Source organism: Falco biarmicus, chromosome 7 (assembly GCF_023638135.1).
Source record: "Falco biarmicus isolate bFalBia1 chromosome 7, bFalBia1.pri, whole genome shotgun sequence".
Taxonomy (NCBI): Eukaryota; Metazoa; Chordata; class Aves; order Falconiformes; family Falconidae; genus Falco; species Falco biarmicus.
Window position 1 is genome coordinate 66605056 of NC_079294.1, and position 19025 is coordinate 66624080.

At 40.5% G+C, this 19025-nt stretch overlaps 2 protein-coding genes across 13 annotated transcripts in view; one reads left to right on the forward strand and one right to left on the reverse strand.

Annotated features, from left to right (window-relative positions):
• Nucleotides 1–97: 97 nt before the first annotated feature.
• On the reverse strand, nt 98–17140 carry LINS1 (lines homolog 1). 8 transcript variants are annotated; one of them, XM_056346564.1, is made up of 8 exons: nt 17062–17140; nt 14077–14253; nt 12429–12967; nt 12245–12334; nt 10862–11003; nt 10002–10592; nt 6562–6742; nt 98–5429 (listed from the first exon to the last, which is right to left on the reverse strand). In XM_056346564.1, the coding sequence occupies exons 3-8, from the start codon at nt 12840–12842 to the stop codon at nt 4532–4534; spliced, it is 2316 nt and encodes a 771-aa protein (XP_056202539.1). In that variant the 5' UTR covers nt 12843–12967; nt 14077–14253; nt 17062–17140; the 3' UTR covers nt 98–4531. The 8 variants fall into 8 exon arrangements, with proteins under 8 accessions (XP_056202539.1, XP_056202536.1, XP_056202540.1 ...); XM_056346561.1 differs by having other exon boundaries at nt 14077–16629; XM_056346565.1 differs by lacking the exon at nt 17062–17140 and adding an exon at nt 16958–17010.
• A 233-nt stretch (nt 17141–17373) lies between these two features.
• The window catches only part of ASB7 (ankyrin repeat and SOCS box containing 7), a 30432-nt gene continuing 28780 nt past the window's right edge, over nt 17374–19025 (forward strand). For 3 of the 5 annotated variants that reach the window (XM_056346765.1, XM_056346764.1, XM_056346766.1), the window contains exons 1-2: nt 17375–17496; nt 18356–18452. The gene's annotated coding sequence lies outside the window, so the exon portion shown is untranslated. Of the gene's footprint in view, nt 17497–18355; nt 18453–19025 lie in introns of all 5 variants that reach the window. The other 2 variants (XR_008823095.1, XM_056346767.1) reach the window with 1 other exon arrangement.

Below are 19025 nucleotides of genomic sequence, written 5' to 3' on the forward strand. Positions count from 1 at the left end.
ACAGCAGCTGCAGTGGTGTCAGCAGAAAGAGAACACCACTTCATACAAGTTTTTCTTGAAGAATATAAATACTATGAAGGAAGCCAAGTACTGGAGGTAGGTTTCCACAAAGCATTTATTTATGTTTCAGTTAAATCCCTACATGAAATAGCTATAAGTCTGTAGTAACAAAATTACTCTAAGAGCTGACAAACTCTAGAAGGTTACATTTGAAGATAAAGCTAGCAAGCAAAAGATGAACATAATGACTGTAGAAATAAGCACACAGGATTTTGAAATTTGACAGCAAATCCTTTTACATAAACAATACATGCTGTTTTGCAAAACAGGCTCCAAAATCTTATCCGTTGTTTTCTACTTAACTATTACCTCCTTCAAAGTAGCTATGGACATTTGGAAACTCTTAGAAGCTCCACAGAAAATCCTTCAGGTTTCAACACTAGCAGCAGGATCAGACAGGGCAGATCCTGTGACAACTACAATTAGCAGCTAGAACTCCAAACGTAGTTTCAGGATATGTAATACAAACCTTCCCTACAACCTTTTAAGGAGGCCAACATTCAGCAGTGCAACTTCTTTTGAGGTTGTGTGCTACTTTTTTGAACATTTCACAATTTTTTCAAATCTTCCCCCTGAAAGGGCACTGCTGACTGCAAAATTCATGTTTTGCAGCCCAGGCAAGTAGGAACCAGAAATAACTAAGGATATTGTAATTCTCCACGCAAGCTTTTTACTACAAAATACATGGTATTCCTTCCTTCCTTGCTGTATGTAAACCAGCAGCAAGCCAGCTTGTCTGTCTATTGAAGTGTCTCTGACAGTTACCAGCAATAAACTCATTTGCACAACATTTCAAAAGACAATGACTTGGAAAAGCTTAAACCCCTGAGACTTTTCTCAACCAAGTTCAGGTCCTTGCCTGCCTGAGAAAGTGATAGTAAAAAAGTCTGTCTATCATCGATCATCCACTCGGACTTGTACAATTGGCTTCTAACAAGATTTCAGAGTGAACCAGGTAGCTTAAGAGTGTTGTACAAAAAACAACAATAATTTACAAACTCATTTAGACAACTCTAAGAGAAAAACACACAGAAGTAAAATTATAATGACCGCAGCATTTTCACTCCTTCTGACTGTGAGAGGCTGTGATAATACTTGATGATACTGACTTCAGACACCATCTCAGATTGACTGGAAGAAGTACAAACAATGCCTATCCTGCAATGATAAACCAGGGAACAACCAAGGCTCCTTATTCCCAGCTTTATACGAGTATTTTAAATACAAAAATCCTCAAGGTTGGTTTTTATTCTTGTATTACAGGATTAAAACTCACATTACAAGTCTTAAAACTAGAATGGAAAGCAGTCATAAAAATATTGTAGAAAATCCAGTTTGAAGAACCACAAGCATGGAACCACCTGGATTCAGCTGTAATTGCAATCAAGCTCCACAAATACTCAAGTTTAAAAACATTCTTTATAAAAAGCACATCCTGTAAGCAAACTCTAGTGGTAACTGCTTACTTCATTAAAGCATAATTTATTCTATTGATGTTGAAGGTAAACTCCTCCAAACAACTGCACAGACATAAATGGAGACTGTGGACATCTCAGATAGAAAACTGTCTCCAAACAGGTCACCTGATTTGTTCTGTGTCTCGCTTTGAAACAATACAAGAAAAGTTGTTAGATATCAATATCCAAAGCTAAGGCACATCAACCTCCTAGTAATAACAGATCTACTTCCAAAGTTCTAATTTAACATTGGTGATAGGTTCTGCAGCTGAGTTAATTTGCTCTAGCAAATGAAACAACAGCTCTGCCTAAAAATTTGAGATAGTAAAAATTCAAGCCAATAAAAAACCCCAAACCAAACAACCCCCAACCACCCCACCTTATATACACACAATGGATTAAAATACAAATTCTTTTGCATGGTGTTTTCTTTTTGCTAGACTTTTTGAATACAGCCATAGTACTACTAGCTACTCATTTCATCACTCACACTCATTTTGTGTGCGATAAAAAAAAAAGTTGACTTCTATCAGTTTTACTCTATCTCAGGTCCTACAGTTCATAAATGGTAAAATATCAACACATTAAGGTATCTTGTTGCCAGATACAAACCACATTTACCCATTTTTACCACTAAAACATTCTGAGAATTAAAACAATGGCTTTCTGAGAAGTGAAACATGTGGGAATGATCACTACTAATAACCAGCCGGGCACACAATCAACTTCATGCCTGTAAGAATTAAATACAGTTGGATTGTAATTGGATTTGCTGTATTCAAAAATCAAAAATTAGGGCTCCTACACTTCTTGCTAAATTCTACACACCAAGATTGCTAAACTTTTACTTCAAAGAAGTTTTTATAGTTGTAGTAATCACTGACAGTCAAGAAGACTAGCACTTCACAAAACCAAAATTATCTCCCCATTCTACCTTTCCCACCCTCCTTATCTTAACAGTGTCTGAGAAATACTGCTGCAATTTAGATAGTTCCAGCTGGCAAATTATGGACCAAAAAATGCTGAACAATACCATGTTCAGTGAAAACAGTGAAGTTTCTCAGTTATAATAAACCAGTCAGAAAAGGCTAGACTAGAAAAGAAGTAAGGATTGCTGAAAGGATTTCACTGAAACGCAAGTACCTACCTACGTTTAAAATGGCGATCTTGAGAAACTCCTGCTCAACTGCCTTGCCAAAGGCACTTCCCTTGTTTGAACTGAAAAGTTCTCAAGTTGTTTGGAGCTGTATCTTTGAACATGCCTAGAGGCATGAGCAACTCTGCCCCTAGAGCACAACGAAGTTCAAACAGTAAAGAGAAACCAGGCATTCTTCTGCCCTGGACAACTCGGAGGTTAGTTTTTGACTAGAGGAGCTATAAGCATGCGTAGAAATTCCATTCATTGACATTCTTACCTACTCCTAAGCACAAAAGTTATCTTGGGAAGAAACCAAAGCACAATGAACACACAGATTATTCAGGTCCCCTACATGCCAGTGAAGGGGATCACTCTTTCCTATATAACTGCCAAGTGATTACAGCTGTCAGCCTGAAAGAATAAAATTGAGGTTCAAACCTTCCTGCTTCAGCATTCATACTATTTAAGCACCTCTGGAAAGCACTATAATTTCCAGCTAAACTATCCCATATGATTCATCTAGTTTTCTTCCTCTCCCAACAGTGCTGATTCACCAGTTCAGAGCTCAAGACTAATCTAGAAGATGGCCACAGAGATCTGGGGGTCAGAGTCACCTCCTCCAGAGACTGTTGGTCTTAACTCAGTAACTGTATTAATTAACATTAAATAGCTATTTAAAAGGAAGACAGAGCTTACTTGGTTCTCAGAATAGAGCACTTACCATCAAGAGAATCCTAAAAAGAAAACTGCTTCTCACAGATCTGATGAGGTCTGATATTTTTACAGCAATCCCCATCATCAGTACTTCCCCATCACCTAACCCTTGTACAATCGTTACAAGCTGCACATTACGCGTACCAGCTTTAGATGGCTTCCTGCTAAGTGCACACACTGGTTTGGATCCTGTTCTAAACTAACTCTCCCCAAGCAGTCTTACACACTTACCTTTTAGGTTAATCAAATAAAACATTTAAGTATAAGAAATTAAATATCCACCTTGCTGCAGACACTTAATTTCTAGTTACCTGTTTCTGATTTAACACATGTATTAATATAAAATATGTAATGGATGTGAAGAACTGTTGTAATTTCACTTCTGTATTACCTAAGCTTGATTCTAGATATAATGCTTCACTAAAATGTTATATAAATAGGCAATATATGTACTAGTCCCACATCTCCCTTTCCTTTTAATTAAAAGGAATAGACCATAAAATACTATGAAAAAGTAAATTAAATTTTCAGTGAAATAACACTGCTGTTTAAGTCAGGCAAACAGTAAAAGCTGAAAAACCTACATCCTAGGCATCAGTTAAGCAGCCAAGAAAAGTGTGGCATGGCTTATTGTGTTTGTGATAGCACATCTGAATGTCCACGTAGAGGAAAGCACTAATGCAGGACACAGTACTAAAACTCCAACTAAAGTATTTTATTTAGTTCAACCTCTAAGCAGTCAAGTGTTGCACTAACACTGCAATGTCGTCCATAAACCACTACCAATCCGGCAATGACTTCATATATAGAATGACAGTAAGTAGAATTGATGATACTTTTAAGTATTGTTGATAAGCTTCCACATTAGTAATTTATTATCAAATTTTGAATACCTAACAATTAATCCTTATATACTGTACACTGACATACATACCATGAATAAGTCTAGGAGCCTAAGGTAATGCATTGTTTCACTGAATACAATTGCAGATTTTTAAGGTGTCAACCAAAACCATGTTTATCCTGTTCGAGGTTAAATACACTGAGAGGTGCAACAGGCATGAGCTTTAGAAGTCATTAATCTCAAAGAAATATTCCCTAGTATGCTAGTTAAAAAAAATAAAATAAAAAAAATCAATCACTAGAACACTTCTTTGGATTATTACGGATTCATGTTATTACTGATCTTCTCAATGTGGCTAAGTAGTTTCAACAATGCAGATGGATTATACGGGAAAAGATCTCTTCTCTGCAACTTGGAAATAGCTTTTTGCAGTTCTTCCAAACATTTTGTTGATTTGTAAAGCATTATTCTTTGGGAAATGATGTTATCTGAAGACGCCATACAAGTCAGACAGGATGAGGTATTAGAATCCTTTTGTTTCAGAGGCAACACTTCAGGCTCCAGTGTATTCCATTTATCATCTGTGTAGCTACAACCAGTTTCCCTTATCCTTGTCTCACCCTCATTATTTGAAGGCACCTGCTTTGTGTTTACCAAGCACTCTTTTCCATCTGATTCTAATGCAGAGTCTTCTGAGCTGTCATAATTAACAAGACTTTGAAGAGAACCCAGCAGAGATGTACTATCAGTGCATATCAATGAGTTAGACTGCTTAGACTCTGCAATTTCATTATCACTTTGCTCTGCTGTAAACACCAAGTAATTGTGAGAAGAAGCCAAAGATAGCAGAGTCTGTGGTTCTGGTCCACAACAAGGATTTTGCAAACTCTCATCAGTCACACAGCTTTGTTTTTCTTCATGGGGTGGCCTGACAGAAAAAATTGATTGAACAGTTCTGTGTTTGCTGTCAAAATGGTTACAGACATCTACAAACTGATGCCAGTCTTTTCTAAGAAGCTTTAAGTATCTTACCAAGTACTCCAGAAAGCAAGTTTCTGATGAAATCAAAAAATCTAGTAGTACTGTGGAATCAAATGCAATTTTTTCCAGAAAAGATAAAAAGATACAGTGAGGATTACATCCACTTGCATGTATAAGGAAGTTCCAGGTTTCCTCCTCTTTTTGGCTTAAGTTAGCAGCAGCATCGTGCCGTAATCTGAAAAGTAAGTCATGAAATGGATTAAATTCAACTGAAGTTTACTTTTTTGAAAAAAAGCCAGGTATGTCCAGAAAATGGTATTCTATATCTTTTTTGATTTTGTCAAAAACCAAAAACCGAACGAGAAGGTTTTATATTAGAATGAAGAAGAAGGTAGGCAGGTGGGGCGAGGAGATCAGGCAGTTTAGGAAGCCAAAGCACATAAAGCAGGCCTTCTTAAACAGCACTCTTCCACAGGAAACATGACAGAATAAACAAAGTTACTTACAATATGAGAATTGTTGTTTTAATACTTTCATAAACCTGAACACAGATTAACTTTCAGGATGCTAAGCACATCGGAAAAGAGTGCCCTACTTTTATTTAGGTGTCTAGGAATTGTGTGTATCTAAGATACTACTTGCTGTATCTTCACATTTGAAGCTTGAGGGACCTTTTATAAATTAGGATAATGTCTCATATGGTAATTTAAACAACAGTGAAGCAGTGAATGTCCAGAACAAATTGCTGAAGAACACATTTCAGTCATTAACAATAACAGTTTTTAATCAACTAGCTAGAATTAACACGGGTCCAATCAGAGGGCTACTTTGCCAAAAGTGCCTGATTTCTTGAAGTTTAATTATAGTAACGTAGGATGGTTTGGGTTGGAAGGGACCTTGAAGACCATCTCATTCCAAACCCCCTGCCATGGGCAGGGACACCTTCCACCAAACCAGGTTGCTCAAAGCCCCATTGAGCCTGGCTTTGAACACATCCAGGGATGAGAATATGTCCCGTTCACGTCAGACTCTCAGTGTTGAAAGAAAAGAGTTTTGCCTTTTCTCTGCATCTAACCACTGTTTTAGATTGTGAAGTCAATTCTTCTGAGTTACAGGATACGATAAAATATTTAATAGGAAACTGTTGCGTAACTCCCTCATTTCAATCCAAAAAACGTAATCAAATTATCAGCAAAGTGAACTGCTCTTACACCATACACTATTACATTGTCCTGAGGTTGTTTTTTTATTATTATTACAGCTATCTTTCTTTATACAGAAGTAATCACTGGAAGTGTTAAATATACCACAATAACCTCACTAAATTACAATTCTTCATAGGTCTGTCAAATAAATTGTACACTAACCTATCAATTTTTAAATAAATAAGTAATAAAGCTTTAGCAGCTTCCCACATATCATCATCTTGCTCTATGAAAATCAAGGAGAGCCATTCACAGTGATGTACAAATGGGTGAGACTGTGCAGAAGACTTCACATGACTCCTCCAGAATATCAACAGCTGGGACATGAAACTATGGAAGTCTCCTGTGTGGGGGGGGGAAAAAAAAAAGTAACCATGAATGTGCTATACATTTTTTGTTACTGAACAACATACACTTTTTATTTTTTAAATTAACAAGACATAACAGATAATAAATGCATTTATCATTCCTTAGCTCAACTGATTTACACAGCATCAAGTTTTAGAGGTTAGTTCTTGCTTCTTGGTATCAAAGAAATAAAGAAACATTTTGCAGAAAACCAAAAGCAGTTAAGTTATCTAACCCTAAATTCAATGTGAATGGCTACTCTAATAAACTCTAGATATATCAATGTTTAGATGCCAATGTTAACATAAGTAACCTGCGGAAAGTTAATTTACTCATTAGATACTGCCTGCCCCCCCACAAGGAAGATGCAACTTAAGGACATCATTTATTCATCTAACAGCATTATTTATTTTCTTGGAGTTCAAGAAAGAATAATCAGAGGTCACCTAGAAAGTTTAGGGTACAATAGAGTGAATCCTCTCACACCTAAATTTGCGGACTACTGAAAAAGATTATACCTCCAAAAATCCAGGTGTATCAGGAAACCTACAAAAATGTAACTACACCTACACAGCTGGGATTTATACTTTCCTTTAGCTCCCCAATTACATAGCTTCACTGGTACCTCACAAACTGAAAAAAGGTAAATCGTAATCAAGTCAATACCACAGATGTAATGATCCTGTATGAGCACTCTGCTGAGATTTCATCTCAGATAGTTCTTCCCATATGAAACAGTAATACAATTGTCATGTTTCAATAGGACTGAAGCAACCCCCCTGCAGTGTGGTTCACTGTAAAAATTAACTGCAGTAAAAGAAATTACTCATGGATTATTTCAGTTTTCAAGTACATACAGGCTTAGGATAAAGGTACCTTCATGAGATGGTCTAGAATCCTTGCTGTAAGGATTAATGTAAGCAACTTTTTTCCTGCAGATCTTCATTTTTCCCCTCCCTCTAAACATGGCACTCTTGGATACAAAAAGCACCTCCAACTTTATGCCAGTTTACTGCAGCAGCTTACTCGTAAAATGTATTCATATGACAGACTAAGTCAAGAAACCTCTTCAATACTAATGGCATACTAGGTAGCATGGTGCTAAGTAGCAGTTTTTCATGTAACACAGCACACGCTCAATGTTTAAAAAACAGAAAAAAACCATAGCGAGGTATACCTTTACCCCAAAGGTACTCCTTAAGTAAGAACCCTAATGCTGCTGGAAGTATAGTATGGCTTGAAGAGCACAGTTGCATCATTTATACTGACAGCGATTACTGCTTTTGAAAAGTTTCCTGCAACGTGGGAATCAGTTTTACTTACCACATCATTATGTGGTTTTCCTTAATATTTAACTTTAAAATTTGCTTTTCCTCTTAGCAAATAACAGGAAAGCAAATTATCTTTGTTATTAATAGTTACTATTCAGGCTGAAATTCTTCCCTATAAATCAAAGCTATCTGGAAATTACTCTCAAAATTGAAATGAATTAAAGTTAAGCCACTGTAATTCATGGTAATAAAAAAAAAAAAAAAAAAATGATAAGATCAAGCAGCTTCCCGGAAGGGAAGTTAGCATATTAAAGCATTCTGGTGCTTATTTTAACCACTTAATTTAATGCCACTAAAATAGAAGCACCATTCCTTTCAACTTGAAATTCCTCTTGACAGTTGGGCTATTTGAATCTAATTAAAGAACTCATTTTTGTGTTATGAATCTGGAAAAGAAAGGAGATGATTTTTCTGTGAGAAAGAGTTTTCATAGAGACATCTAAAACAGATTTAATCTACTTTTTTTCTATTCACTTGTTCTTAGACAATCTCAGTCTCTATACATTTTTCAGGAGGTGGATTGGCGAGTAAAATATTCTCTACAAATATTTTAAAAACTCTAAGAATGCAACTGGCATTCACAAATACAACATATTCCAAAATCTGGAAAAAGTGTCAGAAGCTGTCTTACAGAAGTCCATCACTCTTTTACACAGTCAGATGAATTAAAAATTTATTTTATGCTTGCTACATACCATAGGGATACAAAAGGTAAGATAACACATCTAGAACTTGTATTAAAATGCCTCAGTATGTTTGAAATGCTGTAAAATTTCATCCTTGTTTAAAAAGAAATAGGAATTATTTGTTACTTTTTGCCACATCACCAATTGGCTGACAATAAGGAACACCCATTCTCACATGTATCTGACTAGAAACACTGCTTCAGAACTGCTTTTCCATTTTTGCCATAAAGCCTGTAATCCAGGGACAGCAAGCTGCTTTGATCATAGCATTTGCACATTCACATGGCTTAGCATCAGATGTGCATCACGTGCCCCTCAGAGGTAAAAAGGCAATTGGGAAGACGGGATTCCAGGAGTGTCTCAAGCAAAAAACCTCACCCCACCACTTCATTGCAGCACAAAGACAACTACTAACTAGCTACCAGCGTGACACAGTAACGCATCTTCCCCCGTCAGGAACACAAGTTACACAGCATTCCCCTGCCATCCCACTGCCTGCCCTGTGGCATAGCCCTAGCACAAGGGACAGATCTGCTCTTCCTCCAACTTAATTGATCTGCTCAGTAGAACAAACACACTCAAGTAAGCAGGTATGAAAAGTATGCTTCACACCTACTAACTCAAAGGACTAGACCTAGAAGTCTGGGTGAAGAACACAACCACTATACTCTGCCAAGTCTCATAATTTTAATGTCTCTTCCTTTATAGCTTCATTATTTTTACCTTTTGTACCACTGCTAGTTTTGCCCTATTCCATTATTTGTCTGACAGTAATGTCTAGTAGCTTCAATCAAAACAATGGTACTTAAAGTTCTGCCTCCACATTTGAAAACAGGAGTGCATCACCTGCGGTTCCTTTTAGTTCCCCACCCTGAACAGAGTAGATGCTCATACTGTGGGCTCTCCTTTTCCAACTGGAGAAGAGCCTGTGTTCCCAAGCTGCCTCAACTATTTCAAATATTAACACATGCTCTTAACAGGAAAAGTTTTCAATCCCAAATGCAGCTGTTTCAAGTCCCCCACATCGCAGGGCTAAGGATAGGATAAAATGCATAGGGACAACTAATTAGGCAGGACACAGTGATAACAGGTTTCCTGGGTGGGTCTTCTCTTTCCTCCCTCCCACCACCACTAATTCAGCTGAATTCTATTTACTGTCTTAATGAGCTGTGACTACAAAACCTGAAAGCTTTAAAAACTCTTGCCGCTTAATGAAAAAGCTAAAAAAGACGATTACCTTTGATTTCAGCTTCTGTAGCAGAGTTCTGAAACTTGAATTCCAGTGCTTTAAGCACAACCAGACTTAAGGCTCTAAGAACAGTCTGGTCATAACCACCTTGGTTATCATCTCCAGGAACAGCTTCACTGCCTCCAAAGTAGTTGGCCTTTTCACGGAGCGGGACTTGATTAAGCCAAGTCAAATTCACAGTCTGCAGAACAGCAGTACTCAGTGCAAGCATATCCTCACATAAAGATGTGTTTTCTAAAAACAGTGATCTACTTACAGCATCTTCTCTAGAGTCAGAAAGGACACATTTTTTAAGGAGCATAATTAACTTCTTCTTGATTAAGTAGTGAACCGATGAGCTGATGAGGTTCAGGACATAAGAAACTTTCAAAAACAACACTCTCTGGCATCTGAGCAGTAGTTCTAATTGAATTCTAGAAGCCAAAAGTGCTTCAAGCAGATCTATAAAACTGATCAAATTGTTTGCAGCTTTAGAATAAGGTGAAGTATAGTGATGACTGTCAAAATGATGGAACAGAATGGAGTCATAAAATCCTTCAAGCACAGCATCAAGAGGAGCCAACAACTTCTTCAAAATACCTACAGCAAGAAGAAGGTGGTTACGGAGCTGGAGGGTAACATAGCTAAATTATCAAATAAACATAAAAAAGGTGATCGACTATTCTCAGTTTTTAAGCATGTTTAAACCACTCCATTTTTAATAGTACTTCCTTTATAGTTACTCTCTTTATAACAAAGAAAACAGGTGTTCTTTAGTCAAGTTACTTTAGATGAGATTACAAGGAACATTCCCCCCCCTAGTGGGCACTCGCGTATCGATAACACCATAAAACAAATCACTACCATACCTGCACCGGATAAAACTTCATCTTTCAGTATGTCCTTGATAATAGCTGTAAGAGTCCACAGACATTCCGCCAGCTGCGTATTCACAGGGAATCCTGAAAGAGTCTTCAAACTAAAGGTGAGCCAGGTGACATTGACCATATTCTATGAAAATTTGTTGGGGAAAGAGTATGCTTTACAATTGCTGTGCAAATTAAATCATAATACAATGACTTTAAGTTGTACATTAAAAGGATTCAAATGTAGGCATAGACAAAACAGTGGTAGAAACAATATATCTGTCCCGTGCCTTTTAAGTACATAGGTCTCTATTTACAAACATGAAGTCACATATGCATGCAATAGAAATTACCTGTATTTTCCAGAGAACCTCCTAACATCATATGACCGACCCAAAATCAGATAACACTGTAGACAGCCCACATCTGAATTCATAATTCCCATACAGCTTTGCCAGAAACATTACAAACATTTCTGAGAGAATTCTATGTTCAGAGATGGAAGCTACAGTACACATTAACCAAATACGCAGCAAGTAAAAAAACTCTCAAGTAATGGGAATATTCAAACAAGAAAATACAGAAAGGCTTTTGATTAACTTTCAATATGTTATTACCTATTCTTACCGGCTGCATCACCTGACTGATATCAACTAACTGTAAAAATATTGGTAGTTGGATTACTGGGTTTTTTGAAATAGCTGTATTGCAACCTTAAAGAGAATTATTTCTTGTCATCTACACACATTTTACCCTAAAATAGTTCCAAAAAATTTCCAGATTTTTAAATAGAAAGACATTCCTCCTCACATTATAAACTTCTGTTATACACTTGATCTTCCTTTCTACATTCCATGCCCCTCCTAACGCACCTGAAGTACTCAGAATACTCCCTACATCTCCTTCCCATCCATCACTTACAACCCAAAAACCCTGAAGACACACTTGATGGAAGAACTATCCCATAGTATTATCTTGTATGAACTTCACATTGTTCCCGATACTGGAGCTAAACACCCTTCAACCAAAGTGTGTGGCATTTGGAGGGGACCATCGGCAGAGTGCAGACGTGCCTTTCAGAAAGCTGGAGCAGAGCTGACATGCAGGTAACAGACTGAGGAAAGGAGCAGTTCTGATGCTGCTCTGTGGGTCTGCTTATGAAAGGAGCCTCTTTGGAAGTACTTTTAGGTTTTACAGTAGTCATACAGTGACTGCTTTTGTGCTATATAAACACTATAAAAACTTGGCTCTAGAGTTCAATGGAACAACTTCAAGGCACATACTCACTAAGCCACTCTTAAGCTGTAAAAAGTTATGCCATACTCACCTCTATTCACTAAGCCATTCTTTTAAGCTGTAAAAAGTAAAAAGTTATGCCATACTCACCTCTTCCTTCAGCTGGAAATACACAAGAGAGGCTAAACTTTCTGAAGCCATGTGAGATAACAGCTGATCAGAACTATCGAGCAGACAAATCTGCAGATGTAAAAAGAAAAAGTACCCAACGCATGTTCCTTTTTTTTTTTTTCTCCTTTTCCCAAAATGTTTTCAGAAGTTTATAAAAGCTTACCAATTTTGAGTCAATTTTTGACTCATTCAGAAGGACAAAGATTTCACAGTACTTCTGTCTTGTATTGAATTCAATTTCCTGGGACTCTGCTTTAGCAACCATCATCTTGATCAAGGTCAACTGAAGGAGCATCACTTCTCGTGGACAGAATGAGGAGCTCATGTTTGCAAAGCTATTTGATGTATCATCTGTTGTAGGAACAACTGCATCTGACATATCAGTGTCCTGATGGATCCTAATACCACCATTAGTAGATGGCAGATGCATCCGATTACACGATTCATCTCCTTCTAGTGACTGCTCCACACACAGATTAAGTAAAGAGGTATAGTGATGGCTTTCCTTTGCTAGTGGAACACCAGCCAGTACGTCCTTATACAACTGCTGCAGAAGACAGATCTTCATTACGAACATTCAATATTCCAGAAAATGCTGTATGTCTTCACTGATTATTCATGGTCAATGCAAATCAGCTTCCAAGTTATTTTTATCCAATAAGAGAAACAGAAGCACCATTAGGCATTTCTCTTCTAAGTTACCTAGAAATAAATAACTTTGCTACAGATAACTAGAAAGAAACAAAAGAACAACACACATTTTTAGAGTTAATATACCATTATTAAACTTATTTTGAAAATACAAATTCATTGTTTAAAAACAGCAAGAGTGATAGCTGCACAAAACTGTCCCAATGAGACATTAAAATGTATGCTGTGAAGAAGTTTACAGATCCAGTATTATTCTGCTGACACCAACATTAATTTGCTGGAACTAACAAAACCAAAAATGACTGTTACTAGGGTCTACTGCTGAAAAATATAAAGTCTTTCTCTAAACTGCTAAAACTACTAAATCCTCATTTCTTTTGGGACAGATTCCTCCAAAAACAGGCACAAAGTTTCAACAGCAAATTTTCAACTGAACTGGCAATGTTTATTGCTCCGCCAAGGCTGGACGTGGCAGCACCTCTCAAAAACCCCCCAAAAATGTAAACCAAAGGACAAGTCTTGTCTTCTGCTTCACACAGCCTACAAGCTGAATAGCATGAATATACAGAAGGGGACAACTGGGCTCTTAATTTGCTAAGGAGGACCAAAGAATTCCTTTGCATCTACAAATGCAGAACTCTAATTCTGAGCACCTACATCTTGAAACCCAAAAGGGTTTTCAGATAATGCAAAGGATCAGCAATGTCACAGGCCTGGTCTCAAAGGGCCCAGTGACTGAAAAGTCTAAAATTAAAAAATACTTAAAAAACAAAGCATAAAACCTATTAAGAGCCAATAAAGATACTTAGCCATATTCAGGAAAGGTATAAAAAACCCCATCTTTATCACCATGTCCATAGAACGTATCTTTTAATCACAACACTGGAACATTCACTATAGCTTCAGAAGAAGAGCTATAGAACTCAAATCTCTCTTTAAAGTGTGAGCACCTAAGCACCCACAGTTTTCTAACCATTTTGTAAAAGGCTAGACAGGTATTGTATCTCCCCAGAAAACAAAAAGGATATACTTAAGAACAGGGTTTCTTTTTCATCTATATTAATAGCGATTCTAGTCTGTAATACTTATGTTTTTAAGCCAGTTTTAACATGTCATCTAACCAGAGCTCTTTCAATAAAAAACCCCCTCAAACTCATTACCTTGATGTACTGCGAAGTTAGTAGTGGGAGTTTTGTTGTTTATAGGAATTTTCTTTTTGCATGCTTTTTGGATCCCTTTCTTTAAGTCTGGCATAATCATCCAGGTAGACTTCCAGGTAGATTCCTGAAGCTATCTGTCCACAGTTGGCTTTTATTTAGATGTTACATTTCCTCTTCCTTAACAACGGAAGAAAACTGCTCAGTATGGTAAGAAAACAGCTGAACTGGTAAGAAACTTTAAAGATCTTCCCATCTATGAATCCATTACACTTGCACTTATCATCAGACCAAGTATTTTAAATTATTATTGCTTTTTAGCAGAATATTAGAAAACAATGAAACTACAAAATTCAGTATATAAGACTTTTTTAGTTTATAATCTTCGCAATTTTTAAAAACACTATCAAACATTGATAATTACACCTTCTTTTTTACAATTTGATTTTTTAACTGCAACTGAAGTATGCATTGACAAAACGGCTTCCCAAAGGTACAAAGGATTAGGGGTACACCAAGATATGGTACACACACTCCTCACTTCTTCCACCATCAGGAATTATTTCCTTCGGAAAAGAATCTAAAATTAGAGAGTAAGAAGTTGCCTGCGGGGAGTGATCTACAATTCATTCCAGTGTGGTACTTTTAAAGACACATTCAGCAATGGCTGACCTGACTACTACAAAACATGACAGTATGTTCCACACCTGTCACCTGATAGAACTAGGAACCCTTCCCCCATCCTTCCCGTATTCCACATTTTAGATGTCAAGAATATATCTGATACTGTATAGACAATAAATGTCTTCTTCATTTGCAAAATCTATCTGGAATTCTATTTGAGGTAGAAATTTATGACCCGAAGCCTTGTAAAATTTCTTCAGAAATCACTCTGAATATTTTATATAGCTATTGTTCCTATCTTTGAGTTTTATTTCCTCCTCAATGAATACCTAATAAAGTAAAATTATCTCAATACATTTACTTCGGTGTTCAAGATCTACTTGAATTATCATCCTACATGGTAAATGAAAAGCTTTCTCATGCACAAATGCATACAATACAGCAAGGCTGTTAAGACAGAAGAGATTTAGAACTCCTCTAGGACACCCACTATGAGATTTTACCTTCACCACACGATACTAGTGGTGCTTTCCCTGATCCTACCATAATACATGTATATTATACCATTAATTTGCAGAACACTTTACAAAAACATCTTATAAAAGATATGTCTCACTCACACATGTCAACAGTTCATTAATAGAAGTCATTAAAAGGAAATTAAATGTGAGGGGGCTTACTTTGAAGAAATTTACTTCAGAGGGGGGAAACGTCAAGGCAATGACCAGAGTTGTTTCAGACACAGTAAGACAGCACAGTGAAAAGCTCAAAGCTGAAGCGTAATGAAAAGCAATCACATTCATACACAAGAAGTGACAAACTCCATCCCTCACTTGTATTATTTATTTATTAAAGTCTAAAATTCCATTAAGGTAATGCCTGACAGTGCCAGACTCCTGCATAAACAATAGGAAACAGTTCTAAAATCCTTATAGATAAGACTGAAGACAGAAAGGAACACTATACAGAAAGAAAACCAAATGAATACTTTGTTATACATTATTTTCATGACCACTTAGGCTTTAAAATCAAAATCAAAGTCACGTGGAGCTGCAAACAGAATGACAGGAGACCTGACAGAAAAGGAAACGAAGAACTGGAGATGAAAACTCAGATGGCACCTGAAGCCTGTAAGGTTTAGGGACCATCATAAACCAAGCAAGTCACATTTAAGCTGTTGCAAATGCCTCCAGAATATCCTAAATCAGACTTATAAAATATGTATATTTCTACAAGGTGGGATAATTAGCACAAAATTGTAGAAAGCATTGATTTGAGTGGACTAACATTGTTGATATTGCTTTTTTTTTTTACTAACACAAATGGCTTACGATGACACACAATTATTCAGAGACATTAGCAAAGAGGCATGACTAGAGAAAGCTATTACCTAGTCCCCATCTTAGTCTTTCCCTGTTATCTATGTCATTAAATGCTAACCGCATGAGTAGCAACTGAGAGAAAACAATAAAAAAACCCGTATTTTCATTTAAAAAATGAATCAGATAAAGCATAACAAAACTACAGTCCATGACTTTTGGGTGTGAGTCTGAAGGTTCTCGATCTCCTCACAATGCAACGGCTGAATCATTTAAGAAAGTAAGCATACATTAGACTACTTGTACCTGCCGTGACTCTGTAGGCTCATCTCTCAATAACGAATACGCTTCCACTCAGTGCTGAAACACTGTAAACGCCTCTAAAATAATGTCATTTCCTTCCAGAGGTTGCAAACAACCGGGGCTGCGAGCTGTCCATCCCCCGTTAACCGTGACACCTAAGCGTGCCAGATGCCCCTTCCGCGCTCCCGCAGGCACCTGTAGCCACCAGAGAGGGGACGAGGCGGCCCGATCCGGCCTCGCAGGCCCCTACTGTGCCTCACACCAGCGCTTCAGAAGCGCCAGCCCCGGGTTACTGGCGGGCAGGCCAGGGCTGCCGGGGAAGGGAGATGAGAGCATGGATGTGTAACAACTGCCCGGAAACGGCCGCCCTCCCGGCCTGCAGGCCCGCTCCTCGCTCCCCTCCTCCTGAGGGCCCCGGCAGCCGCCGCAGCCCGCTCCCGCCGGCCCCAGCCTCCCGCGCCGCCGCTCCCCTCAGCTCCCCTCAGCCGGCGCGGCCCCGCATTCCTTCACCCGGCCTCAAGCCCCCTCAACACGCCTAGCCAAACCGGCCCCCCCAGCCCGCCCGCCATGACCCGGCTCCTTCCCCCCGAGGCGTGCGACCACCCCCCGGCCCGGCCCCGCCCCTCGCCCCCCCCCACCTGGAAGCTCGCGGCCCCGCTTAGTCACCCCGAGCCGCCGCGCACACGGGCCCCGCCCCGCCTCGCCGCTAGGCAACCGCTGCTAGGCAACAGCCGCCACTCACCCGCCCCCGGCAGACAGGGCGCCGTAAGGCCCAGCTCTCCTCCGTCAAAACGCCGGAACGGCCGCAACCGCCCCCTCTCCCCTCCCCGCCGCTGTCGCAAAGCCCTCCCCCTCCCTCTCGCCTTTACGGCAAGGGGGACGAGCCATGGGCGGAGCCGCCGTCAGCCCGGCTCCCAATCAAGCGTGGCGGCGACGCGCGGCTGGGGGCGGGTCCAGCGCGGCGGCAGCTGATTGGCGGCGGCGGAGGTCAGTCCCTGCCCGCTGACCCCGCAGCGAGCCGAGGGGGGCGGCTCGGTGCAAAGTGTCCCCACACGGCTCGGCCCCCTCCCGCGGCCGGCCCCGCCGCTGCCCCCGCCTCACCGCCGCCAGCGCGGGGGCGGCTGCGCACGGCCGGGCCTGCCCCCCCCCCACGCCCCCCTCCCCCGGCGGCAGACAGGTAACGGCAGCGGGCGGCAGAGCCCCGGTTGCCCCCAGACTCCCACACCGGGTGGGGGCGGGAAGGGAAGGGGTGGGGGGGCGCGACCCCATGGCCCTCCGCGGGGCCTCCCCTCGCCGCCGCCGGGCAGCCCCTCCGGCGGGACTGGCCGCCGGCCTGCTCCGCCCCGCTGCCCCTCAGCGGGCTGTGAGGGGGCTCCCCCCCCAGCCACCTCTCCTCGTCCCCGGGAGGGGCTGCTCAGCCCCCCCGCCGGCCTTGCCCGCCCCGTTCGCGGCGCGGAGGCTGGCGGCTGCGGGCCACCCCGCCTGGCTCCCGGCCCGTGCTGCCGGGGCTGCCTGCGGCGGGGGCTCCCGGGGTGGTGGGCGGCCACGGGCCCCACCGGAGCGCGTCCCCCGCTTCCCCGGCGGCGGCCCGGCTTGCCTTCCTCGCCACCGGGCCTTGGGGCTCCGCGCCAGGGCTGGGTCAGCCCCTTATTTTTATTTATTTGTGTGCGTGTGTGCGCTTGACGGTTCCTGAAGCGTGAACTCCTGCGAGGGAGTGTTTTTATTCCCCGGCAGCTCGGCTTTCTGGGGTGCTTGCCATCCCTTTCCCCAGTACTTGCCTTCCACCCCCATTCCTGGGGGCAGCCGGCCTGGCAGGGCAGCGGTCCAGCCGGCACTATCCCTCCAGCCCTTTGGCACCCTGAGGGAGTGCCCTTCTTTCCAAGCTCAGGTCCCAACACAAGTAAATAACCCTGTCCTTCCTAATTTTCGAAGGCTTTTCCTATTTTGACCCGCTATCGCTTTGGTATTAATCGCTTTAACCTCCATTTCTCTCTTTGGTGTCATTGTGTGGCTCAAGTTCTACTTTTATTTTCCAGGTTTAAGCTGCCTTAAAGGAGAATTAAAAATTGTGACTCCAAAGAGCAATGTAAGACAGAAGAGAGAAAACAGCACTCAAAACAAAACCCCGGAAAGGTGATAATTCATGTAGACTCTCAGATTCATCTTAGACACATGCTTTGGCTGGGGTTGGGGCCTCTTGTTGTGTTTTGGACGGGTGCAGATAGGTAGTGTTAGATTTCTTTGTTCTCTTAAAACCTGCTTGCTATTGACCTTTAAAAGTTTGAAAGCTCCGAAGCCCATTTGAAGTACAGTTCCTCTTTCTTTTTGTAACACTTTGTCATATTCTAAATTTAATCTGCAAACATTACTTCGGTTGTCAATTGCTACTTAATGGGTTTTTGTGTCTCCTGATCTCAGGAATGTCACTTAAAATTACCTCACTCTGGTTCCTTAACAGGGTCACAAAACTGAAACCCTTTTCGCAAACTTATAGGTGCAACACTGGATTTGTTTCTGCTCAGATTCTAAAATCTTGAGTGGAATAGGTCATGGTGATTGCATTATGTTGGTTTAGTCGTACTTGACTTTTGCATGGGTCATTTTTTTGTAACGGAGCTGCAAAAAATGAAAGTAATTTAATTGGATGGTGTTTGTTTACAAGTACTTATTTTTGGGGTTGAGATCATAGAAGGAGATAATGCTGTT

What these genes read in the sequence shown, in the direction of transcription:
- LINS1 (XM_056346567.1), bottom strand. Translation starts at nt 12,842, where the DNA reads ATGTTCGTAATGAAGATCTGTCTTCTGCAGCAGTTGTATAAGGACGTA. An exon ending in ATTTCCAGCTGAAGGAAGAG is followed by an intron (nt 11,004 to 12,244) that starts GTGAGTATGGCA and finishes AAATTTTCATAG; the next exon opens with AATATGGTCAATGTCACCTG. An exon ending in TGAAGTTTTATCCGGTGCAG is followed by an intron (nt 10,593 to 10,861) that starts GTATGGTAGTGA and finishes TTCTTGCTGTAG; the next exon opens with GTATTTTGAAGAAGTTGTTG.